This window comes from Lissotriton vulgaris, chromosome 12 (genome assembly GCF_964263255.1).
Source record: "Lissotriton vulgaris chromosome 12, aLisVul1.2, whole genome shotgun sequence".
NCBI lineage: Eukaryota > Metazoa > Chordata > Amphibia > Caudata > Salamandridae > Lissotriton > Lissotriton vulgaris.
The window spans coordinates 569,680,107-569,704,595 of record NC_141700.1 but is presented as its reverse complement, the minus strand read 5'-3'; the positions used below and the strand labels follow the sequence as shown (position 1 = coordinate 569,704,595).

The window sequence follows — 24,489 nt, the reverse complement described above, 5'->3', positions numbered from 1 at the left end:
TGTTTGTTTCTATCTGGGCAGAAGAACAAAAATTAATTCAGAAGTCATTTTCTATCTTTATTTTGATGAGCATAAATATTTATGTGATGACCATTGTTTGAAGGAGTATGAGAGGAGGACTTCTGGTATTCGTTCTTCAAATGGAAAGCAGATTTTAATATCTTATAGGAAACCTCAAAGAGCTGTGTCTAGCCCAAGTCTAGCAAGATGGGTGAAACAAGTCATGAAGAATGCTGGAGTTGATGTGAGCAGGTTTAGTGCACATTCGGTGAGAGGTGCCTCTGCTTCAAAAGCTTTTATGCTGGGTGGTGCTTTGCATGATATTTTGAGATGTGCTGACTCTGTTTTTCCGAAGTTTTATTTTAAAAACCTGTGATTAATGCAGCTTCTTGTTTTTAGAGAAGCTTTGAACTTGCAATATTCTCAGCCTCCGGTCTTGTCATAAAATGTAGATTTTCATCAGCTTTGATGGACAGAAAATCTGGATTTTATTATAGACACTGAGGCTAATATTATCCCTACCCTTGTTTCGTAATTATCGTTTGTTCTTTTACAGGTCATGGTCAACAGTGAGATAGGAAGATGGTTTCCTGTTAAGAGTGGATAACTTTTCGTCTTGATTTATCAAGCTGTTGCATTTATGGACTTATGTATTGGTTATGTTGCAGTGCACAAAAAAGAAGGAAGATGGCTGGAGGTTCTGGCCCTTTGTTGGATTCTTAGAACTTTGGTTAATGTTCTTTGTTGTTTAAAGGTGCTGCTATGGGTGGCACAATAAAGGAAGATTGGAATAATATTAGCCTATGTGTCTTTAATAAAATCCAGATCTTCTGTCCATCAAAGCTGATGAAAATCTACATTCTATTGCCCACCACACCTACTGCCCTCATGTATATAACTTTACATACTGACTAACATAGCAAGAATTCAAAGGCAGAAAAAAGATGGTAATTCTTAGATTCAATTTTACTATTGCATAGGAAACCATATTGTTTCTGCAGGGAATATGTGAAAAGGGCCTCGGAAGAGCCTATAATGATAGTTAATCTCCATACTTCATTAAGAACTGCAGTGAAAGAAAATTAACGGAAGCTAGGGCCCTGAATAAACTGCAGAAATTGTTGGGAAACAGGTCATGATTGTGAGACCAGGATCGAGTGAAGATATGAAGGATATTTCTGCCAAGGATAAAAGTCCTGTTCATGTACTGTTCAGTTTTCAAAGCAAAGAAGCCCATTGCACTTCTAAACTGGGTTGATTAGGGAGCCCTGGAGTGTTTCATGGACAGTACCTTTCAAGAGAATACTCCATGTACATTCAGAAAAAAATTATGTTTGAAAGAATACAAAGGATTGATGGTACCTCCTTCACTTCAAGGGGGATAGTCTGAGAATCAAAACCATTTAATATGGTAACACAAACTGGACATTTGGAGAGCTTCCATTTTGACATGATAGATGCTTCCTAATTTTTGTTGTATTTCGGACACTTTGGTTGAGAAGACATGGATATGTTGGTCGACTTGGATCATTACTTTCAATTAAGGAAGAAAAAAGGTGTTTTCAAAGTTCACAATCACAAACCTTGAATGCAACTCAGTAGAGGTGTTATGGAAAGAGCTAACCAGTAGTCCTTTCTGACACTTCACAAACAGTTTACAGATGTATTCAGGATCACTGGAGCCACCATCCAGCCACCAAATAGAGATGCCCTACTGCAATTCAACCTGTTGTCAGAGGCAATTTCTAATTTGATAGATTGCTTTATCATTACCTGTTTGGATGACAGCTGGTACTTTCAGACACCTTGGATTTACACTGTATTCAGATTAATGAAGCATCATTTATATGTCAAATTGGGAAAATGCAGTTTTCAAAAATCTAATGTCACCTCTTTAAGTTTTTAATCCTTGAAGAAAAACTCTGTATGGATCCACCAGAGGTTTCAGCAGTAGCAAAATAGCTTCAGACTCAGATGATCAAGGGTATCCAGTGGGTTTCTGTTGTTGCAAACTTTTATGGATATCAGAAATGTTCAGATTTTTGTCAAGCCAGTCTTAGAAGTGACAAACAAGGGCATTTTATTTCAAAGGCAAGCTGGATTCAACCTTTCAGTGTCTATATGAAGCCTTGACATTGGTGCTATACTTCGCTACCCAGATGTGCATCGATGTTTCATTCTCAAAACAGATGCTTCAGCAGAGCAAAATAGAAAGGACCATCTTCGACATCATCAAGATAACCTGTATATCCTAACAGAAGTATTTCAGATGAAGACATCAGATTGGTGCTACGATCTCCATAGCAGGATACAGGCATGTAGGAAATAAACAATACTTGTTTCCAAGACATCTTTGGTGTTTGAATCTCTCAAAACAGTGAAAAATCATCCACAGAACTGTATGGTGTGTGCCCTAGCCAACCTACACTATCACAAACCCCAGGACTCTTCCAGCCATTGCCCACCCATGGCCCACTCCATGAAAACCAACAGAGATCATTTCGATTGATGTAGTAATCAATTTACCAGACTCCCAGACACACAATACTATATTTACATCATGAGATGGTGTCAGGCAGGTAAATATTGCATCATGTCTATGTCATCAATATGAGCTTGCCCATATATCAAACCAGGTATTGAAGTCTCCAGGTATGAGGAGATTGGGATGGCTTAAGGTGCTCTCTGCAGTTGTCTAAAAAGAGCTGTAATGCAGATGAGTGTGGACCGACAGGAAAGCAAATATGAAGACTAGAGATGGAGAGCATTAAACAAGGAGATCTTTGCATTCTGGTCCTCATAATCCTGGATAGTTAAGAAAAGATGCTTGATGGACAATGACCAGACTTCCACCAATCTTCTTAGATGATTTCTTGGAAGAATGTCTTCATTTCGGGGACATTGTTTTAAGTGGTTTTGGTGCTTCATTGTCAAAGATATATTTTTTGTGAAGAACAGGTCAGGACTGGAACCTGATATATATTCATTTGTGTTCAGATTCAGAAACACTTGTTCATTGATCTTGCATTCAAGATTCTCTGGGGAAGACAATATCTAGGTTTCACTGGTAGGTGAGAGTGTTCAGTGGGAAGCGTCATAGGTTCAAGTAGAGTAGAGGAAGGTTTGACTCAAACATTCTGAATAAATATCTATTAGGGTCTGGAAGAGGTGACGTCAGGTTACAAGTTACTGCACAGTTTATTTTTGGGGAAAAACATTCAAGTTGGGTAGTGGAGACGAAAGGCAAAAGGCTGAGGAGGAGAGCATAGCGCCTCAGAAGGAAAGCACCTACATGGTTGGGAAGTGTGGGAATTGAGAAGATGCTGAGCAGGGGGCAGGGAGAGTTTTAGCATTAGTATCAAGAGTAGGTGGACAAGTGAGTGCTGGAAGATGTGGGAATGCGTAAAGGGAGGCTTTCATTCAATGATGGAATCAAGGGATGAGACAGAAATAGAATTACAGATGTGTGGGGGAAGTGGTGAGGGCTTGTAGATACGAACAGTGCAAGATGTGGTGGAAGTAGAAGTGAACCTGTGGTTATTTGTGTGGAGGACGATGGATGGAGAAGGAGAGAAAGGATTTTGGTGTGTGAGAAGTGGTAGGTATATGTCAGCAGAAAAAAAGAGAACCTTAGGTGGTAAATGGAAATGACAGAGATGGCAAAGTTGTTGGTATAGTGAAGTAGGAGGTAGTCTATGTGGATATTTTACTCATCCCTGCTTTGTAGTAGGTGTGAATGCTTGGAGTTTAATCAATATGTCCGTATGAATGTTAACATGATTTTCAGACCTGCTTGATTTTAGAACAATCTTTACTCGGGTATCGTCCGTTTAAGGTGGTAAGAGTTATATCGATCCCAGGATAATGGAAATGGAAAGAGTTGAGTAGCCTAGTTTTTTAGTGTTATTTGTCTGCTTGGGGTGATCAGATATGGGGCAGTGGTAGGTCAGCTACCAGAAACTAGCTGTGTGGGTAACTCCATTGAACTGGAAAATTCAGTCGTTGAATTGAGTTGTTCAGTGTGCTTAACTCTGGATCAGAGGAAACTCATCTACCCGATCAACTACAAAGTTACTTTCCCACCAATTTCGAGCAGATTGCCGTCCTGTAAAATGAGACAGAAGTAGAAGCCGTATATGTAAATATGGACAGGAGAAGGGGGGTTTTCTAATCACAAGCTGTGGGAGTCAAGTGAGATGAAGAGGAAGGGAACATGTAGTCAGAAGCGATTGCTAGAGAGCATTTGGCGGCAGTCTACCCAACGCTACACCTCCTCCTTTTCGGCATCCTCCGCAAGCCGAAGGTAAATTCAGGATATTCCTTAAAACCAATCTTTTCTAAATGGCCAGAGGTCTGTCCCCTACAGCTGATGATAAGACTCTCAAATCCCTTCTCTGATTATTGTTTTTAAACTTATCATTTAAACCTTTTTATTATCCCTCCATCTCATGAAAGCCAAGTTGCCTCAGCGCATTCTGAGAACTATAAACACATAAATGATATTAAATAAATTTAGGATGAGGCATTTAAGATTGCGAAACCTAAGGGTTTCAAAGCACAGTTAAGAAATGAAGGATGGAGAGGATGGAAAAAAGAAAGTTAGAAGTATTGATAGGAAAGGGGATGGATCGGGAAGACTTGGTATTATGTCATGTTAGTGGATTTAATATGCACACTTCTAAATGAAATAAGTCGGGAACTACCCTAAAGAGGAGATATTGAGAGAAGGTATAGCCTGGGAATTAAATCACTAGAAGTCACTGAGGGAATTCAAGGACCTTTGGTACAACGAAAATAAAGCAGGGATGTGACTGATGCACATGCCTGAGGAGCATCAGAGACAGATTTTTGTTGCAGTGTGGTGCCATTTAGTGATGGTGTTCTTAGGGTGTCCTCTTACATTTACTCATGGGAGTGCCATCCTGCATGATAGAGAAATCCTGTGTAAGCAGTTGGCATGGTCTCCCTCCATGTCCCAAAGGAGTCTGCATATAGGCTGTCCATCTCTCTCTCCTTTTGTTACTCTCTGTCACAAGAGCAAATACATCATTGTATTATATAGTATTGCAGCATTTATATAGTACTTACTACCCCCATGTGGGCCGCTGAAGCGCTTGTCCACATGAGTAGCATGCTACAAGTGTAGGGTGTGTGGTTCAAAGAACATTGTTTTAATTTTGATTCGATGGGAGAAGTGTTTCTGTGTGGTGCGTGATGACCACCGAGGTGCTGTTATTGTGTTATGAGATGCAGTTCGTAGCAGTGTGCTTGATGATGAAGTACAAGAGACAGTCCGCACAATTGTATGGTTTTACGGCACGCTGGTAGCTTTGAACAGCTCTGCGGGTGCTTTTATTGTATTTCATATGATATATTCTTCTTAGCTGGGACTGGTTACTGCAGAGGGTTGTCCAATCTGAGTATTTGTGTATAGTTGTGCTCCTGAGCTGGCACTGCAGGAGGGAGAGAGAAGTGGAGAGATCTGTTGGGATAGGTATATTTATTACCATCCCATTTCCGAGTGTCTTTGAGAGACGTAATGCAGCTTTCAAATTGTATAGATATATGGGACCTGCACTGAATGGACTCTTCTAAAGTCCTTCAAGATGTCCAGTAATGTGCAAAAGATCTCTTCAGAAATTCCATGCCTGTTCAATTGGGTGATGTTTGTTTTCTGGCTGTACAGGGCTGGCAATGGACAACCTCCATAGCAGATATGTCTTATGCAAATTTAAGAGGTGTGAGTTACAATTTCTTGTTGACCACTGTGTAGTATGGTTTTTGTTTTATTGTGTGCTATAACTGATATATATGGAGGTACATAACTATATAATGCCATGGTGAAGTATAAGTCAGACTATGTTTTGCTTTCCTGGATAACAAAGGCAGTTTGCAGATTGAGCTGTTTGTGATTCATGAGTTGTAAGCTGAGGTTTGCGCTTGGGGGTCGACTATTTTTGTGGTCTGTGTTGCTGGGGTGTAGGTGGTGCAGTTATTTAGGAAAAAGCCAAGTTTTTAACTCTATTTGGAAGTGTATATTTTCCTTGGGGCTGCTAACGCTGGTTGGTAGTTCTAGTTCTTAGCAGCTTGTACTGAGAAAGCAGTGCCTCCTACAGACTTCTTATGGTGTGATGGTATGATAGTAACTGGTGCAAGTCTGGAGTGCATTGTTCTGTTTTTTTTTATTGTTTAAATTGAACTTGTAACCACAGTGGTCCTTTTTCTTGGAAGACTCTGTGGACAATTCAGAGTGACTTGACTGTTGCCCTTCTAGCAACAGGGAGCCAGTGGGGCACAGGCAGGACCGGAGTCCTGCGTTTTCTTGGGTATACTGAATACAGGTGCACCATGGTATTGGCTGTTGGCTTAGTCAAGCTTGGAAATTATGAGCGTGAGGATCGCTTGCAGTTTATGTTGGTATGCAAAGTATGGGAAGAATCCATGGTTACTCCTAGGTTTGTAACTTCTCTTGATGTTATTGGAGGGGCTTCAGGTTTATTAGGCCACATGGAGTATATAAGCCAGAAATAGTAAAATATGCCCTTGAAAATTTAAGTTTGCATTGTGTATTAGGAACAAAGCAGTTTCCATACAATTGTTCAGAGGACTCAAGCCGTCTGTTCCTTGCCCTTATGGTGTGGGAAGTAGTGCATGACACAATACTGAGATTGGTAAGATTGACCAACGACATTACATCCACAAAGTCAACATAACCATTACATTGCAGGGTATTTATATCATTTCTATTCTCACGTCCACTTATAATGACTATTTTCTGTATTGGTTAGGTCGATGCAATTAATAGGATATTATTGATATTACATATGGGACATAGAGAGGGTATACTGTCAGATTAGCAGGTTATGACTCCTTTTTATTCAGTAGTGTTTAGGGTCACACTGGCAAAGTTAGCTTTTGAGAACTTACTACTTTGAAAAAAAAGAGCATCACCTTCATGACGTTTGTAAAGTTTTCAAAACAAAAATTAGATTAAACAAATTTCTTTGAAAAGTCGGGTTTTGGGAGTCTTAAAGAGTAAATACTACATTCTCGCAGAATTCGCCTGAAGTTTATTTTTGGTGGAAAAATCATCCACAAAAGATTTTTTTGGGACGATTGGACCAAGTGGAGACTGCTGGGGTACAACCCCTCATTTTCCTTGGTATTCCCCATTTATGGGGCAATAGAAAAGTCAAGTGCATTGCTGTGCTACTTTTTAATGAATTCTCATTATCTCCTGATACTTAACAGTTTACAGGGCGATCCTCATTAACAGGACACCATGGATGGGACTTCTAAAATCTAAGTCTGGTGCATCCTACTCATGGTTCCCTTGCCTGATTTAGAAAGTGGGAGTAAAGTTTCGACCTTGGGGACCTCGTTTGCAGGGGGCATTGGCTTTTTTAGGTCCCCCACATTTACAGAGGACCCTACAACGCAATTATCCAGAAATGCCAATGGCAATCTTGGTGGCTAAATTCTTCAGATGTTCCCCTCACATTGTAAGGAATTTCCCAGCACACAGGGGCCATTGGTATTGTCATTTCTAAACATGGACGCCATTTAAAAGTTATGATCCACTTCCGGAAATAATATTAGTGATGACAAGTCTATCATGCAAGCATTGTAGTCCACCACTGTGTTCCCCCAAAGCCCCTGAAGCAGCTCCTGACATGGACACAGGATGCACTTTGGGAGAATATGTCCACTAAACACAAGGACTCCTTGAAATGGGGGGGAGGGGCATGTCGGCTGCACAGAGTTGACACTGAAACTGGGTTGCCTGACTTCAAGCTACTCCTTTAGATCTTCCGTATATGCATTTGAATAAGTGCAATATGATTAATGTATCTGAGCGTATTTGTTCATATAAATGCTACTTGGCATAGTTACCTTGTCACTAACCTGCATCATTATTATAGTGGTGTGACAGCTCCTCCCTTGTCATGGTCGTGCTGACACTTACAAAGGAAATGCCCCTTCTTTGTTTCATGAATTCATTTTGATCGGTTTCAAAAAAGCTTCATACAACTGCCCCAGGTTGATCTAGGAGATCAGATATTATATTTCAGAATGCATTAGGATTTAGATTTTATGTGACCTTAATCATATTATCCCATAAAATAGTTTTTTTTTCAAGGAAGAAAAAAATGCATCTAAATGGAGCAATACAGTGATGTGTAAAATGTAGAGAAATTTGGGGGCATATTATCAACAAATAGCGTTATTTATCCCTAAGTAGGCATAGCGGCAATTTTTTTATCGCCGCGCATCACCGGATTTTATCGCTGAGATAACGTTCTATTAGCAACGTTTATCTCAAAAGCGATAACATTTCCGGCGATAGCGGAGAAATCCGTGAATATCGCTGAGAATACAGCGATATTCACGCATTATCGCTAACAGGGTCTTAGCCATTATATCCACCTCCCATTGGATATAATGGCTAAGAACCGGTCTGAGCAGGCGTTTGTTTTTGGAGATATTCACGCTTAGCGCAAATATTCCCATCGCTACGCCTGTGTTGGTAATAGGCGATAGCGATGTTAGCGACTGCTTTCAGTCGCTAACAGGTTGGGTATGCCCACTTTGCATGTCATTAGCGATAAATATCACTGACATTCAAGCGGGCCCCAAACCGCTCTCTATGGCCTACAAGCTGTCGCTAACTGCTGTTAGCGACAGCCTGCTAATAGGGTGATAGAATTATCGCCGCTTAGCGGCCGAAAACGGCAGCTAAAGTGGCGATAATTTCCTATCGCCCCCCTTGATAATATGCCCCTGAGTTTTTAAGGCTTGCGCTATTGACTGAAGTTGAGTACCAGTATGACTCCAGAATTAGGATAAAGTTTTAAATTATATTAAGTTAAATGTTATATATGTCATGTAATTATAAAGTTAAATGAGATGTAGGTAGAGGGCCTATCCCCCAAGGAAATAAATAAAACTCTGCTCTTATATTTAGCAATCAGAGCTCCATCCAGGTCACAGACTACTTGCATCATGCATCACTGGAGCCACACCAGCGCCAATATCCCGCGGGAAGTCATGCGTAATGCATAATGCGTGCTGTAATTGTTCAATAGGGTGGGAAGCTGTGATCTGTAAATGAAAGATGCAGAACTGGTTTGCAAGAGTCAATAGAGAGTGAGGCTGTTTTAATGACTATGGATTCGTTTGCACAGCCTTGTTGTCCTGGTTACCACAATGTGCTTTATCGGAAATGGTCCACAATATTTATGGAACGCATGCCAGTTTTGAGAGATAAGAACATATATATCAGATAAAAAAGTTCATATGTTTGCAAAAATATTACAATTTTCAAACCGTGAATGAAAAAAACGAAAGTGTAATATTTGCAGTTTTGTGCACACGATGGGCTGTGATTGTGAGTGCATCATTTTTCTTCCTTGCCCTGTCTGTGAATCACAAAACTACCCAAGCATTGTGATGCTGGGTCTGGTGGCTCAGTGGACTAATACATTCCCTGTAGGGGACTGTGTTCACCCGATGGTCACAGGTTCAAATCCCGGCAGGTTCACTCATCCTACTGAGGTCGATAAAATGAGTACTATTGAATTGGCCATCAATATCTGTTACTCAGCGTCAAGATACACTTTTGTGAATTGTGTGCTTTACATATTCACATGGTATGATGGCAAAATAGTGCCTTAGATTATATAAAACCCATCTTATGAGTCAGAAAAGTCATCCAAACTTTAGGAAGTTATTTTATGACTCTTCACGAACTACAAATAGTGAGGGGCATAATAGGTTAATCCCTTCCTAATTCGGAGTCGCTATGTACCAGGGGTTGCAATCAATGTCTCAAAGCATTTATCAAAAACTACTACCCAACTCTTGCTGGTATCTGATCTCAAAGGGCAATCTGTCCTAGGGGGCAGGTTCCCCTTTGGGAATGGTCACTGTGGTGCCCGGTCAGCAGTAGGCGGTCCAGAGCACCGCTGCCTATTCCGGTCAATGTCCTTTTTGGAAGGTATAGCTGTTTAAAGCAGCACCTGTCACAGTAAGGGACACGCGCTGTGAACACAAGGATGGAGGGGGTCTGATGGTCCCTATCCTGGAGTTCACAGGCATCTATAGGAGGGTCGTCAATTGCATCCATCCTCATTAATGCTAATGGTGTATTCCTATTGTAATGCAACTAATTAGTACATAACCTGCATCACAAAATGCTGAATGGGTAGGAAAAGGTTGGTGTGTAATTTGCTCCCATGATTTGGGAGCTACTCACTTGTACATAAGACTCTATATTCCCAAATTTCTGGATATCAGAAGGATAACTGGATTTTTTTTTACATTACTAGTCTCTTAGATGAATGGTATGCAGTTACATATACAGTAACATGAATCCATGGTTGGCATATGACTTATACTACATAGGGGTCCTCTTGAATACCCTTCCATTACAACTCTACTAAATGGTGATGCTGTAACACTGTGCATTCAAGAACCAGGGATGAATTTACAACGATTATACGTGCCCGTGACGTAGTAAGATTTGGAGCGTACCACAGATTGAAGATTAAATGAGGCGTATCCAAGACAGTCCTAGTAAACAAGTCAATGGGAAAATAATGAGTGTTCTCCCATTAATATGGTGATCCGAAGTCTCCAAAAATTATGGGTAAAAAATTAGAGAAAATTATGGACAAGCCCTGAAATGGCTGATTGGGCAAGTAGACAGAAGTAAAATCCTTGCACTGTCCATGATCAAATATATCACCGTAATTAGAATGGTAATCTTACCAAAGTTTCTTTATCTATTTTGCAATACACCAATACCACAAAAGGGATAATGCCTTGCATGTACCTTGAAATTGATTTGTTCTAAAAGCTGGACCAGAGATGGCCCTCAGGAGGTGCTCATTTGAACCTTTGATTATAAGAAGTCTTGGAATACCTGACTTTCAGACAAGGAGGATTAATCATCATTCCTACTTTCCGCTTACATGTGTAAACTTCTTGGGTCACCCAGTGATCACCAGCCTTACACATCCTGGGTCACCCGGTGATCACCAGCCTAACACGTCCAGGTGTCACACAGTGATCACCAGCCTTACACGTCCTGGGTCACCCGTTGACCACCAGCCTTACACGTCCTGAGTCACACGGTGATCACCAGCCTTATGTGTCCTGGGTCGCCCTGTGATCACGTGTCCTGGGTCACCTGGTGATCTCCAGCCTTAAATGTTCTGGATCACCAGCCTTACACTTCCTGGGTCACCCAGTGATCACCAGCCTTACACTTCCTGGGTCACCCAGTGATTACCAGCCTAACATGTCCAGCGGTCACCCAGTGGTCACCAGCCTTACACTTCTTGGGTAAAACGGTGATTACCAGCCTTACACGTCCTGGGTCACCCAGTGATCATCAGCCTAACACGTCCTGGTGTCACACAGTGATCACCAGCCTAACACATCCAGGTGTCACACAGTGATCACCAGCCTTACACATCCTGGGTCACCAGGTGATCACCAGCCTTACGCGTCCTGGGTCACCCTGTGATCCCCAGCCTTACATGTCCTGGATCACCAGCCTTATACTTCCTCGGTCACCCGGTGATCACCAGCCTTACACTTCCTGGGTTACCTAGTGATCACCGGCCTAACACGTCCAGGTGTCACCCAGTGGTCACCAGCCTTACACGTCCCGGGTCACACAATGATCAGCAGACTTATGTGTCCTGGGTGACACAGTGATCACCAGTCTTACACATCCTGGGTCATGCATTGATCACCAGCCTTACACGTCCTGGGTCACACAGTGATCACCAGCCTTACCCTTCCTTGGTCACACAGTGATCACCAGCCTTACACTCCCTGGGTCACACAGTGATCACCAGCCTTACACTCCCTGGGTCACACAGTGATCACCAGCCTTACACGTCATGGGTCTCCCAGAATCAACAGCCTTACACTTCCTGGGTCACCCGCTGATCACCAGCCTTACACGTCCTGGGTCACACAGTGATCACCAGCCTTACACTCCCTGGGTCATGCGGTGATCACCAGCCTTATGCTTCCTTGGTCACACAGTGATCACCATCCTTACACTCCCTGGGTCACACAGTGATCACCAACCTTACACTCCCTGGGTCATACAGTGATCACCAGCCTTACACTCCCTGGGTCACACAGTGATCACCAGCCATACACGTCGTGGGTCTCACAGTGATCACCAGCCTTACACTTCCTGGGTCACCCGCTGATCAGCAGTCTTACACTCCCTGCGTCACACAGTGACCACCAGCCTTACACTCCCTGGGTCACACAGTGATCACCAGCCTTACACTTTCTGGGTCACACAGTGATTACCAGCCTTACAGTTCCTGGGTAATTAATTGATCACCAGCCTTACACTCCCTGGGTCAAAAAGTGATCACCAGCCTTACACTGCCTGGGTCACACAGTGATCACCAGCCTAACACGTCCAGGGGTCACCCAGTGGTCACCAGCCATACACTTCTTGGGTCACACGGTGATTACCAGCCTTTCACGTCCTGGGTCACCCAGTGATCACCAGCCTAACAAGTCCAGGTGTCACACAGTGATCACCATCCTTACATGTCCTGGGTCACCCGGTGATCACCAGCCTTACACGTCCTGACTCACACGGTGATCACCAGCCTTATGTGTCCTGGGTCACAAACTGATCACCAGCCTTACCCGTCCTGGGTCACCTGGAGATCCCCAGCCTTATGTGTCCTGGGTCACCCTGTGATCACCAGCCTTACGCGTCCTGGGTCACCCTATGATCACCAGCCTTACGCGTCCTGGGTTACCTGGTGATCCCCAGCCTTACATGTCCTGGATTACCAGCCTTACACTTCCTGGGTCACCCGGTGATCACCAGCCTTACACTTCCTGGGTCACCCAGTGATCACCAGACTTACACTTCCTGGGTCACCCAGTGATCCCCAGCCTAACACGTCCAGGGGTCACCCAGTGGTCACCAGCCTTACACTTCTTGGGTCAAACGGTGATTACCAGCCTTACACGTCCTGGGTCACCCAGTGATCATCAGCCTAACATGTCCAGGTGTCACACAGAGATCACCAGCCTAAAACATCCAGGTGTCAGCCAGTGATCACCAGCCTTACACGTCCTGGGTCACTCGGTGATCACCAGCCTTACACGTCCTGAGTCACACGGTGATCACCAGCCCTATGTGTCCTGGGTCTCCATGTGATCACCAGCCTTACGCGTCCTGGGTCACCCGGTGATCCCCAGCCTTACACGTCTTGGATCACCAGCCTTATACTTCCTGGGTCACCCGGTGATCACCAGCCTTACACTTCCTGGGTTAATTAGTGATCACCGGCCTAACATGTCCAAGGGTCACCCAGTGGTCACCAGCCTTACACGTCCTGGGTCACACAGTGATCACCAGCCTTACGCGTCCTGGGTCACCCGCTGATCACCAGCCTTACACATCCTGGGTCACACAGTGATCGCCAGCCTTACACTCCCTGGGTCACACAGTGATCACCAGCCTTACGCTTCCTTGGTCACACAGTGATCACCGGCCTTACACTCCCTGGGTCACACAGTGATCACCAGCCTTACACGTCATGGGTCTCCCAGTGATCACCAGCCTTACACGTCATGGGTCTCCCAGTGATCACCAGCCTTACACTTCCTGGGTCACCCACTGATTACCAGCCTTACACTCCCTGGGTCACACAGTGATTACCAGCCTTACGCTTCCTTGGTCACACAGTGATCACCATCCTTACACTCCCTGGGTCACATAGTGATCACCAACCTTACACTCCCTGGGTTACACAGTGATCACCAGCCTTACACGTCGTGGGTCTCCCAGTGATCACCAGCCTTACACTTCCTGGGTCACCCGCTGATCAGCAACCTTTCACTCCCTGGGTCACACAGTGATCACCAGCCTTACGATCTTGGGTCACACAGTGATCACCAGCCTTACACTTTCTGGGTCACACAGTGATTACCAGCCTAACGCCTTACAGTTCCTGGATCATTCATTGATCACCAGCCTTATACTCCCTGGGTCACACAGGGATCACCAGCCTTACGCTCCTTGGGTCACACGGTGATCACCAGCCTTACACTCCCTGGGTCACACAGTGACCATCAGTCTCATACTTCCTGGGTCACCCAGTGATCACCACCCTGACGCTTCCTTGGGTCACCCAGTGATCAGCAGCCTTACGCTTCCTGGGTCACACAGTCATCACCAGCCTTACACTCCCTGGGTCACACAGTGATCACCAGCCTTACACTTTCTGGGTCACCCAGTGATCACCAGCCTTACACTTCCTGGGTCACACAGTGATCACCAGCCTTACTCTTCCTGGGTCACCCAGTGATCACCAGCCTTACGCTCCCTGGGTTACACAGTGATCACCAGCCTTACATTTCCTGGGTCACACAGTGATCACCAGCCTTACATTTCCTGGGTCACACAGTGATCACCAGCCTTACAGTTCCTGGGTCACACAGTGATCACCAGCCTTACAGTTTCTGGGTCACACAGTGATCACCAGCCTTACGCTCTCTGGGTCACACAGTGATCACCAGCCTTACACTTCCTGGGTCACACAGTGTTCACCAGCCATACACTTCCTGGGTCACACAGTGATCACCGGCCTTACAGTTCCTGGTTCACACAGTGATCAGCCTTACAGTTCCTGGGTCACACAGTGATCACCAGCCTTACACTTCCTGGGTCACACAGTGATCACCAGCCTTACACTTCCTGGGTCACACAGTGATTACCAGCTTTACAGTTCCTGGGTCACAAAGTGATCACCAGTCTTACGCTCTCTGGGTCACACAGTGATCACCAGCCTTACACTTCCTGGGTCACCCAGTGATCACCAGCCTTACACTTCCTGGGTCACATAGTGATCACCAGCCTTACACTTCCTGGGTCACACAGTGATCACCAGCCTTACACTCCCTTGGTCACACAGTGATCACCAGCCTTACACTTCCTGTGTTACACAGTGATCACCAGCCTTACAGTTCCTGGGTCACAAAGTGCTCACCAGCCTTACACTCCCTGGGTCACACAGTGATCACCAGCCTTACACTTCCTGGGTCACACAGTGATCGCCAGCCTTACAGTTCCTGGGTCACATAGTGATCACCAGCCTTACAGTTCCTGGTTCACACAGTGATCAGCCTTACAGTTCCTGGGTCACACAGTGATCACCAGCCTTACACTTCCTGGGTCACACAGTGATCACCAGCCTTACACTTCCTGGGTCATACAGTGATTACCAGCCTTACAGTTCCTGGGTCACAAAGTGATCACCAGCCTTACGCTCCCTGGGTCACACAGTGATCACCAGCCTTACACTTCCTGGGTCACCCAGTGATCACCAGCCTTACACTTCCTGGGTCACATAGTGATCACCAGCCTTACACTTCCTGGGTCACACAGTGATCACCAGCCTTACACTCCCTTGGTCACACAGTGATCACCAGCCGTACACTTCCTGGGTCTCACAGTGATCACCAGCCTTACAGTTCCTGGGTCACACAGTGATCACCAGCCTTACACTTCCTGGGTCACCCAGTGATCACCAGCCTTACACTTCCTGGGTCACCCAGTGATCACCAGCCTTACACTTCCTGGGTTACACAGTGATCACCAGCCTTACACTTCCTGTGTTACACAGTGATCACCAGCCTTACAGTTCCTGGGTTACATAGTGATCACCAGCCTTACACTTCCTGGGTCACACAGTGATCACCAGCCTTACACTCCCTTGGTCACACAGTGATCACCAGCCTTACAGTTCCTGGGTCACACAGTGATCACCAGCCTTACACTTCCTGGGTCACACAGTGATCACCAACCTCACGCTTCCTGGGTCACCCAGTGAGTACCAGCCTTACAGAGTATGTCAAATAGGAGGGGATACTGAAGGTAGAGGAGAAAGAGCTGGAGGTGATACAGAGAGGTGGCTGAGGAAGGGAGAGATCTAAGGTAAAGAGAGAAAGGAGAGGTAATAAAAATGAAAGATACGGAGAGGTAGAAAGAGAAAGATAGGTAGAGAGGTATGTAAGGGTTTAGACTGAGGTATTGTGAACTAGAGAATGGGAAAATGAAACTGAGAGGGAATACAGGGTGTGTCGTTTACCAATCGGTGAATTAGAAAGAGGTGGAAATAGAGGTAGAAAGTCAGAGGGGTGACGTATAGAGAAAATCCTAGAAAGATGGAAGGAAGCAAGATAGTGATGAGGTAGCAAGATGGATAATTGAGGAAATAGGAATAGAATGACTGGTCAGATAAAGATAGCAGTGAACCAGTGAGACAGGTGGAGGGAGGTGAAGGGTAGAAAGAGAAATGAGGCACTTTGAATAAAATGGTGACGTGCAGAGGTGAGGCAGAGAAGAAGATGAGGTTGACATAGTGGCAGAGAAAGTGAGGCTGAGGCAGTGGTAGAAATAGGGTGAGGAAGAGTGCAGTTGAGGAGGTGGAGAGGGATAAAGAGACAGGTGAAGTCGGCAGAGATGAGCGAGGGGGCGAGAGAGGTGAGGTAGATAGGCTACCTTGATATAGAGAAGAGGTAATCACAGAGAAAAAGAAAAAGAGGTAGTGAAGGAAAAGTAGCACCAAATATGTGAGGTAGTGAGAGGGGTAAGGTAGAGGGAACAGAGTTATCAAGCGTGAGAGGGAAGGCGAGGCAGGGAAAAATGGTGAGTTAGACAGGCAGGTAAGGTAGCAAGAGGGATGGGTGTTGGAGGCAGCATCCTACACTCTTTCCCAGGGATCCCTTGAATGTGGAGGCCATAGACATTTGCCCACTTTGCCCATGCATTTAAAGGCCTCTCCTTTGATTTTAGGGTAGTTTAGGACAATTGCCCCGGCCGTAATTTGAATTTGAATTTACAGGAATTTGTAAGGCGCTCGTATACCAAGCGGTTTCATGACGCTGAAGGATGCTTAACCCAGGACTAGGGCGACGGAGTTACTAAGGTGGGAAGGCGTAATCCCAATGATTCATAGTGACATAGGACTTTAGAATTTTGCAGCAGAATTTAGCACATTGACCATGGAATGTAGCATAATTTAGCACAGTGACCCTGGATTTTAACATTATTTAGCCCAGTGACCTTGGATTTTAGCATTATTTAGCGCAATGGCCTTGGATTTTAGCATTATTTAGCCCAATGGCCTTGGATTTTAGCATTATTTAGCCCAATGGCCTTGGATTTTAGCATTATTTAGCACAGGCTCGCCCATTTGACCTTGACTTTGGTACAGTTAGCCCAGTGCAGTGCTGAACAGTAGATCAGGTTAGTACATTTACTCTAGAGGACTCTGCACTTAAGTGCAGTTTAATTCAGAGTAGCACAGCAATCCATGGCGTAAGCACAGTTCGGTGCAGTTTTCCGGGGTTCCTGGGCTTTACTATAGCTTAGGGCGGTGTGGCTCAGTACCCCTTGGATGTAGCACACTTGGGTACGGAAGTTATTTCAGTAAATTAAAACCATAATCGTTTTACATGCAATAAAATAAATCATGACATAAAAATCTTTACAGATCGCCGTGCCTTAGAAATAATTTCAAAAGCTTTTAAATGTTATTAGCAACCTCCTCCCAACAGACAATTCATTGCAACTAGTACGAGCCTAATTGAAGAAATATGGCATGATATAATTATGCAAAGGGAGATATGCTGTTCCTTTGACGTTGTACAGCTTACGTGCCTTCTTTCTTAGCACTTCCTGGACATCTGTATTGCTAACACTCTGCTCCGAAGGAACCATCGCTGCATCTAAGAGCTGCATTCACCTGTGTACCTATGTCACTCGAAGAGGGGTTATACAAATCCGTAAAGGGCACCATGATGGCGGGCGGTTCATGGAGGGTTGTCCATGGTGGTGGTACATATTCTCCTGCCCCGCACTTGAGCACTGTTACCCCCCCTTGGCCTCGGGACTTTAGTACAGTTTGGTGCAGTGTGGCCAGTAGTCCTATGCATTAGTAAACTTCATTACGCTTACTCCCTGGGGCCCTTGGCTTTAGTACAGTTTAGTGCAGTGTAGCCAGTACACCTATGCATAAGTACAATTCAGTACACTTATTCCCTGAGGCCCTTGGCTTTAGCGCAGTTTAGTGCAGTGCAGCCAGTAGTCCTATGCATTAGTACACTTCAGTACACTTACTCCCTGCAGCCCTTGGCTTTAGTGCAGTTTAGTGCAGTGCTGCCATTAACCCTATTCATTAGTAATTTTCAGCACACTTACTCTCTGGTGTCCTGGCTTTAGCACAGTTTAGTGCAGTGTAGCCAGTAGGCCTGTGCATTAGTACATTTCAGCACACTTACTCCCTGGTGTCTTTGGCTTTAGTACAGTTCAGTGCAGTGCAGCCAGTAGTCCTGTGCATTAATATGCTTCAGTGCAGTTGTTCCATGGGGCCCTTGGCTTTAGTAAAGTTTAGTACAGTTTAGTGCAGTGTAGCCAGTAGTTCTATGCATTAGTACACTTCAGCACACTTACTCCCTGAGGCCCTTGGCTTTAGTGCAGTTTAGTGCAGTGCAGCCAGTAGTCCTATGCATTAGTACACTTCAGCACACTTACTCCCTGAGGCCCTTGGCTTTAGTGCAGTTTAGTGCATTGCAGCCAGTAGTCCTGTGTATGAGTACATTTCAGCACACTTACTCCCTGGTGTCTTTGGCTTTAGTACAGTTCAGTGCAGTGTAGCCAGTAGGCCTGTGCATTAGTATGCTTCAGTGCAGTTGTTCCCTGGTGTCTTTGGCTTTAGTACAGTTTAGTGCAGTGCAGCCAGTAGTCCTGTGCATAAATACTCTTCAGTACACTCATTCTCCAGGACTGTTGCCTGAAGTACAGTTTTGCTCAGTGCAGTCCAGCGCCCCTGCATACCAGCACCTTTCAGAACAGCCATAGCAAAGTTTAGCACAGTCACCCCAGTATCAAGCCCAGCGACACAGGCCCTGTTGAACACACTGTCCTGCCAGCGGGGACGGTTTATGCGGGTGGGCTACAATGGAGAAAGGTGGCCTTTTCCCAGGGAACACACTGAGCAAACTGGGACACGGCCGCTTGGACAATTCTCAGCCCTTTCTTTATGTCTCAGAATGGACAGCACCTCACTTTAATTGACAATAATTAGGCAAGACTAGAAGAGCTGTTTTGTCAGTCAGCTAGCAGAGCCGGGGACGCCAGAAATCATCGCTGTCAATTCGTGGGAAAAGGTGTCCCAACCTCTGAGTCGCGAAGGCCCCGCAGCGTAAGAAGAAATCCAGTCCAAGCCCACCAAAGTTCATCTCTCTGTGCATGTAATATATATAGAATGTGGCCTGAGGCGTAAACATACACAAAAGTCAATTTATCTCCGCCATCTTGGATCAGGCACATGCCAATTAAGAAGCGTTTCAGTGTGGATTGTATGGAAGCCTGGCAAGCAGATATCATCTAAAGAGCTTTAAAGTAAACCAGCTAGTCAGACAAATAATAAGGTGTGTAGTGCCTTCCGAGGACCCGTTTTGCCAGATTTCCACTTGATATTTATTATTATAACGTTTTATATGTATTTCTGTTGTGTCTATGTAAGTCAGTCAAAATTCTCCTTCCTTTCTACTGGTAATGAGATTCGTGAGAGCAGGAGTCTGCACTTGTGACTTCAATCGCAAAAGCACGCCTATCAAAAATATTATAGGGACACTGAAAGGCTCAAAACTGTTATGTTATGTTATGTTATGTTATTATTCTTTTATAAAGCGCTATATCACCCCGAGGTATCTAAGCGCTCACGATGGACACATAACACCGGTAAGAACACACAGCCTCCCACTACGATGAACCCCAAGCTTCCAAGAAGAGCACCGTCTTCAGGTGCTTTCTGAAGGTGAGAAGATTAGTTTCTTTCCTCAATCTGACTGGGAGCAAATTCCATACTCGGGGGCCGTGCTTGAAAAGGCTCTGCCACCCTTGGATGCTAGGCTGAACTTAGGGCATGTCAAGTTACACGCGTCAGCAGACCGAAGGGTCCTATTTGGTACATATTTAGTCAGTCGATCCTTAATATAGATAGGGGCTGAGCCATGGACCGCTTTATGAGCAATGCATAGACTCTTGAATTTAACTCTCTGAGCTATTGGCAGCCAGTGTAGGTCCTGAAGCAAGGGCGTTGCCCTTGTGCGCCGAGGCTTATTAAAAATCAGCCTGGCCGCATCATTCATCACTACTTGGAGTCTGGCTAGAAGATTGTTAGGTAGGCCCAGATATAAGGAGTTACCGTAGTCCAGCCGTGCCAAAATTAAGGCAGAAACAGCCAGCCTAAGGGTGGAGACAGCAATAAGGAGAATTTCCGAAGCTGGCGCAGTAGACCGACACAAGTGCCCACCACTGCCGACACCTGCTGTGTCATGGACAGCAGAGCATCAATTTTGATTCCCAGGCTTTTTACTGCTACCGCAGGTTCTGGACATGGCCCCAATTCAGCTGGCCAGAACCGATCGTTCCATGGATCGGTAGCTGTGCTAACTGCCAAGACTTCAGTTTTGTCTGGGTTAATTTTCAACCAATTATCCGTCATCCAGTTAATCGTAAACTTGAGAATGTCTTGCATTCTCAAATAAGCGATCGGAGAGTGTTCAATCTGGATCAGAATTTGTGTGTCATCAGCGTAATTGTAAACCCTACAGTTCAACTTATTTAGGTCTGCAATCAGTGGCTGAAGGTATATATTAAAAAGCAGGGGTGAAAGAGCTGAACCCTGGGGCACCCCACATGTCAATTTGGCTGGACTTGACACGAGGTCAGACAGTTGGACTCGCTGTGAGCGATCTTCTAAAAAAGAAGTCAGCCAGGCCAGGGCCGTACCCTGGATCCCAAAGTCCTCAACCCGCGACAATAGTTGACAATGGTTTACGGTATCAAATGCCGCGGATAAGTCCAGAAGGACCAAGGCACATGGATTTCTTTTGTCAGCCTTCAATCTCAAATCATCCAGCACAGAGAGCATCACCAATTCGGTGCTGTGATGAGCTCTAAACCCTGCTTGATTGGACTCCAAGAGAAGGTTGCTTTCTACGAAGTGAGTGAGGGAGTGCAGGACATGTTGCTCTAAAATTTTAGAGAGAAAGGGTAGCTGGGAGATTGGCCTAAAGTTCTTAAAAACTTTTGGGTCGGCACCAGGTTTCTTTAAGAGGGGGACCACCCGTGCTTCTTTAAAGTTGTGGGGAACCAGTCCCTCTGCCAAGGAGCGATTCAGCAGGTTGAGAATTTTATCCTCCATGCCAGGCCAACCCAATTTGAAGATTTTGGGTGGGCAAGGGTCATCTGGGGATCCTGATTTCACCCGATTCATTATAGTGAATAACGACTCCATTGTGAGAGCTGAAAGGTCCATTAGGGTACCCAGTGTTGATCTCGGGGATATGAGGGGAGGCTCAATAGAACAGGGAAAATGCGGGGTTTGGCTAATCTCTACCATCAAATCCTTTATTTTATTCAAAAAGAAGGCCTGAAAATCTTGACAGTCCTTCAAATTGAAAGTCGGGGTTGGGCCTTTCACTGTCCGCAGATCATTCAGGACTTTAAATATTTCTTTCTGCGGATTGGCCGCCTCCGAAATAGCAGTTTCGTAGAAATCGGCTTTCCTCAGGCGGATAGCCTTTTTATATTCTGCAAACTGTGCAGTATAGGCATCCCGAGCAGCAGGCAAACGGGATTTGCGCCAAGCTCTCTCGTACTTACGAAGAACTTGTTTTTTTTCTCTGAGAGCATTATTAAACCACAGTGCTCTTTTGCCCTTATCCCTCAGTCTAATTTTATGGGCCGGGGCGACTACCTCAATAGCCTCCTTGATTACCGACACCAAGGCGATGCTTTCACTTTCCAGATTTTTCCCGCACGACGGGGGGAGGTCCGACTGTGATAAGATAGCTGACAAGTCTGCTGCTTTAACCTGGCTCCAGCTGCGTAGCCATTTCCAATCAGATTTGACTTCTGGACGTTTTAAGGAAAGCGGAAAATGGCCTTCAATCAAATAGTGGTCTGACCAGGAACAGGGGGAGATCGCGAGCGGGGCCAAAGGTGGACTAGAGGACCAAATCAGGTCCAGCGTATGACCCTTCTCATGTGTCGGTCCTCCCACCAACTGAGTGAGACCTAGGGACACTAAGACCTCTTCCAGCTGTTGGGCCTGACTCTCTTTCGGGGTCCTTTCCCAATGAAAGTTAAAATCACCGAGCACCACCAAACCTTCATAGCGGGAACGGAGGTCGTGCACCACCTTCAGGAAGGGGTCCATGAACTTAGCTGATGTGCCAGGCGGTAAACTAACAAGAATACCACACAGTCTGTGGGAGAACAGAGTTTCACGGCCAAGACATCAGCACCCTCGATACACTCCGAACACAGGGTTTCAGTCTTGAGAGTGTCTCTGAACAAGATGGCAACCCCCCCCTCTAGTATTCTCTGGGCGGTTAGCATGGATGGCAAAGAAATTAGAGGGCAGGGCCGCCACCAGCTCCGGCGTTGAAGATTCGTTAAGCCAGGATTCGGTGACACAGAGGAGATCGACGTCATCCTCCTGCAGGAGGGAAAAGACCTCCAAACAATGCTTTGGTAATGAACGAGTGTTAAGTAATGCAAACCTACAACCCAGTTTTGGTGACGGTGCCAGAGAGGATGGCCTGATTGCCAACTTAGAACTAGCAGGTGGTCTCAGGAGCCCTTCCTGCCTAAGTTTCGCCAGTGTTATTTCAGGTAGTAGTCGAGTCTTAGAAGCCCAATATAGTAGGGACTGCCTGGCGTAGACTAACCGAGGCGCAGGGGTACAGGCCCCTGGGCCCGGCCGGCCGCGGACGGGCGCAGACGGGCGCAGACGGGCGCAGACGGGCGCAGACGGGCTCGCCTTTGGCGAGCCTTTGGTGCGCCTGCGGCGCGCCCGCGGCGCGTGTCCGCTGCACGACGGCGCCGCCATTCCTGAAGTAGTAATCACCCAGGAAGGCCCGCCTCCAATAGAGGCAGAGCTATAGGTCGGTACAGCCCTCCACTCAAGCGGCAACAGCCGTGGTGGAACGGGGCTCAGGACCAGCAGTTAAAACACAGTACTATCGTAAACACAGCCAAGTGAAAAAACGAGTAAAACTATTAAAATGCTCGCCTGAGACTCAGGCACTCTCACGTTTGTTTTAAAATGTCACAGGCTTTATTAAAATAATCGGCAATGTGTGCAAATAGCAAGGCAGTGCAGGTTACGATTAGGAGATAGCAGAATCAGGGAATGTGCAAATTAGCAGGTTGGAGTACAGGGCGCTCCGAAGAGGGCAGCTAGCGCCTTACCAGCAAAACTGGCATTCATTACAAGTTGTGGAGAGCACATTTTAACCACCATGTGGTGTTAAGGCGCGGTCGCTGGTGCACCAAGCCACAATCAGCGGCCTCTGCTGTTCTTGAACCTGCAACTCTTCCCTATACTTTTCTGTGGGTGGAGTTGTGGCAAATGCGTAAATGTTCTCCACCATGTCGGTGGCCGTGGGCCGGAAGAAAACCTTCAAAATTATTGAAAATCCAGCTTTTGCAAAACATAGAATTTTTTGAAAATCCAGCTTCCACAAGATATAGAATTTTTGGAAAACCCAGCTTCCCCAAGGTGTGTACCTTATTTCTTAGGCTCTGCTTTAAACTTAAGGTGGCAATGACTCTTTAGTGTAAAAGTATTTTTTTCCTCTTTATTAAAAAATATTTTGAACAAAGATATTTGCAGAAAAGGTGACATTTTGTTAAAATTATATGCTACACCAATCCAATCAGAAATGAAGGAATCACTCAAACCTGATCTTCCAGCTTCATTATAAACAAATGGCAGGGCAACATTGGATGGAAATGGAATCAATCAGAACAGACCATGCATATAAAAAGAATAAGGATGTCCTTGTGCTAGACACATTTTGGAGGCGGTTTGCAGGCATCGCATTGCAAATATATCCACAATGTTAGTTCATTAATCCTGTATTCAATTTTGCACCATTACTTGCGGCATCTGACTGGAGCAACATGCCCAGTGCAAAACTGTAATCGTGAAGCCCACAGAGGTCGGTCATTGCAAAGGAAATGTTTACCCCACTTATTCAAGGTAAATGATAGGACAAAATTGCATTGATACCTTTGTGAAAATTGACCATTATTACACAGGTGCCTTTTTCTTAATTCATTATTATGTTTTAATACAGAGTTTTTTAACTTTGACTAATGATCAAATCGAATAAAGTTCTTGATAGATAGAAAGATCAGCTTACTGAGCCCTTATACCACTGAATCAAAAAACTATAGCTATCTAAATTGCATTTAGGATGGTATATAGTCTACTTTCAAAGTATATGCATTGATGTTATAATGAACTTCAAAAACAACCTATTACTCAACAGTTGTAGACATTGGGTAAGACAGACCCAAGGCTTGAGAGCCTGCTCAGGGATGTGGATGTCACCAGCTAGAATCCT

At 45.2% G+C, this 24,489-nt stretch overlaps 1 protein-coding gene across 1 annotated transcript in view; it reads right to left on the bottom strand.

The window, feature by feature from the left end:
• The window catches only part of LOC147677763 (uncharacterized), a 126,524-nt gene extending 104,232 nt beyond the window's left edge, over positions 1-22,292 (bottom strand). The window contains exon 1 of the mRNA XM_086945585.1: positions 21,471-22,292. Coding sequence (XP_086801711.1) covers positions 21,471-22,292 — 822 coding nt within the window. The remainder of the gene's footprint in view (positions 1-21,470) is intronic.
• Positions 22,293-24,489: the final 2,197 nt, after the last annotated feature.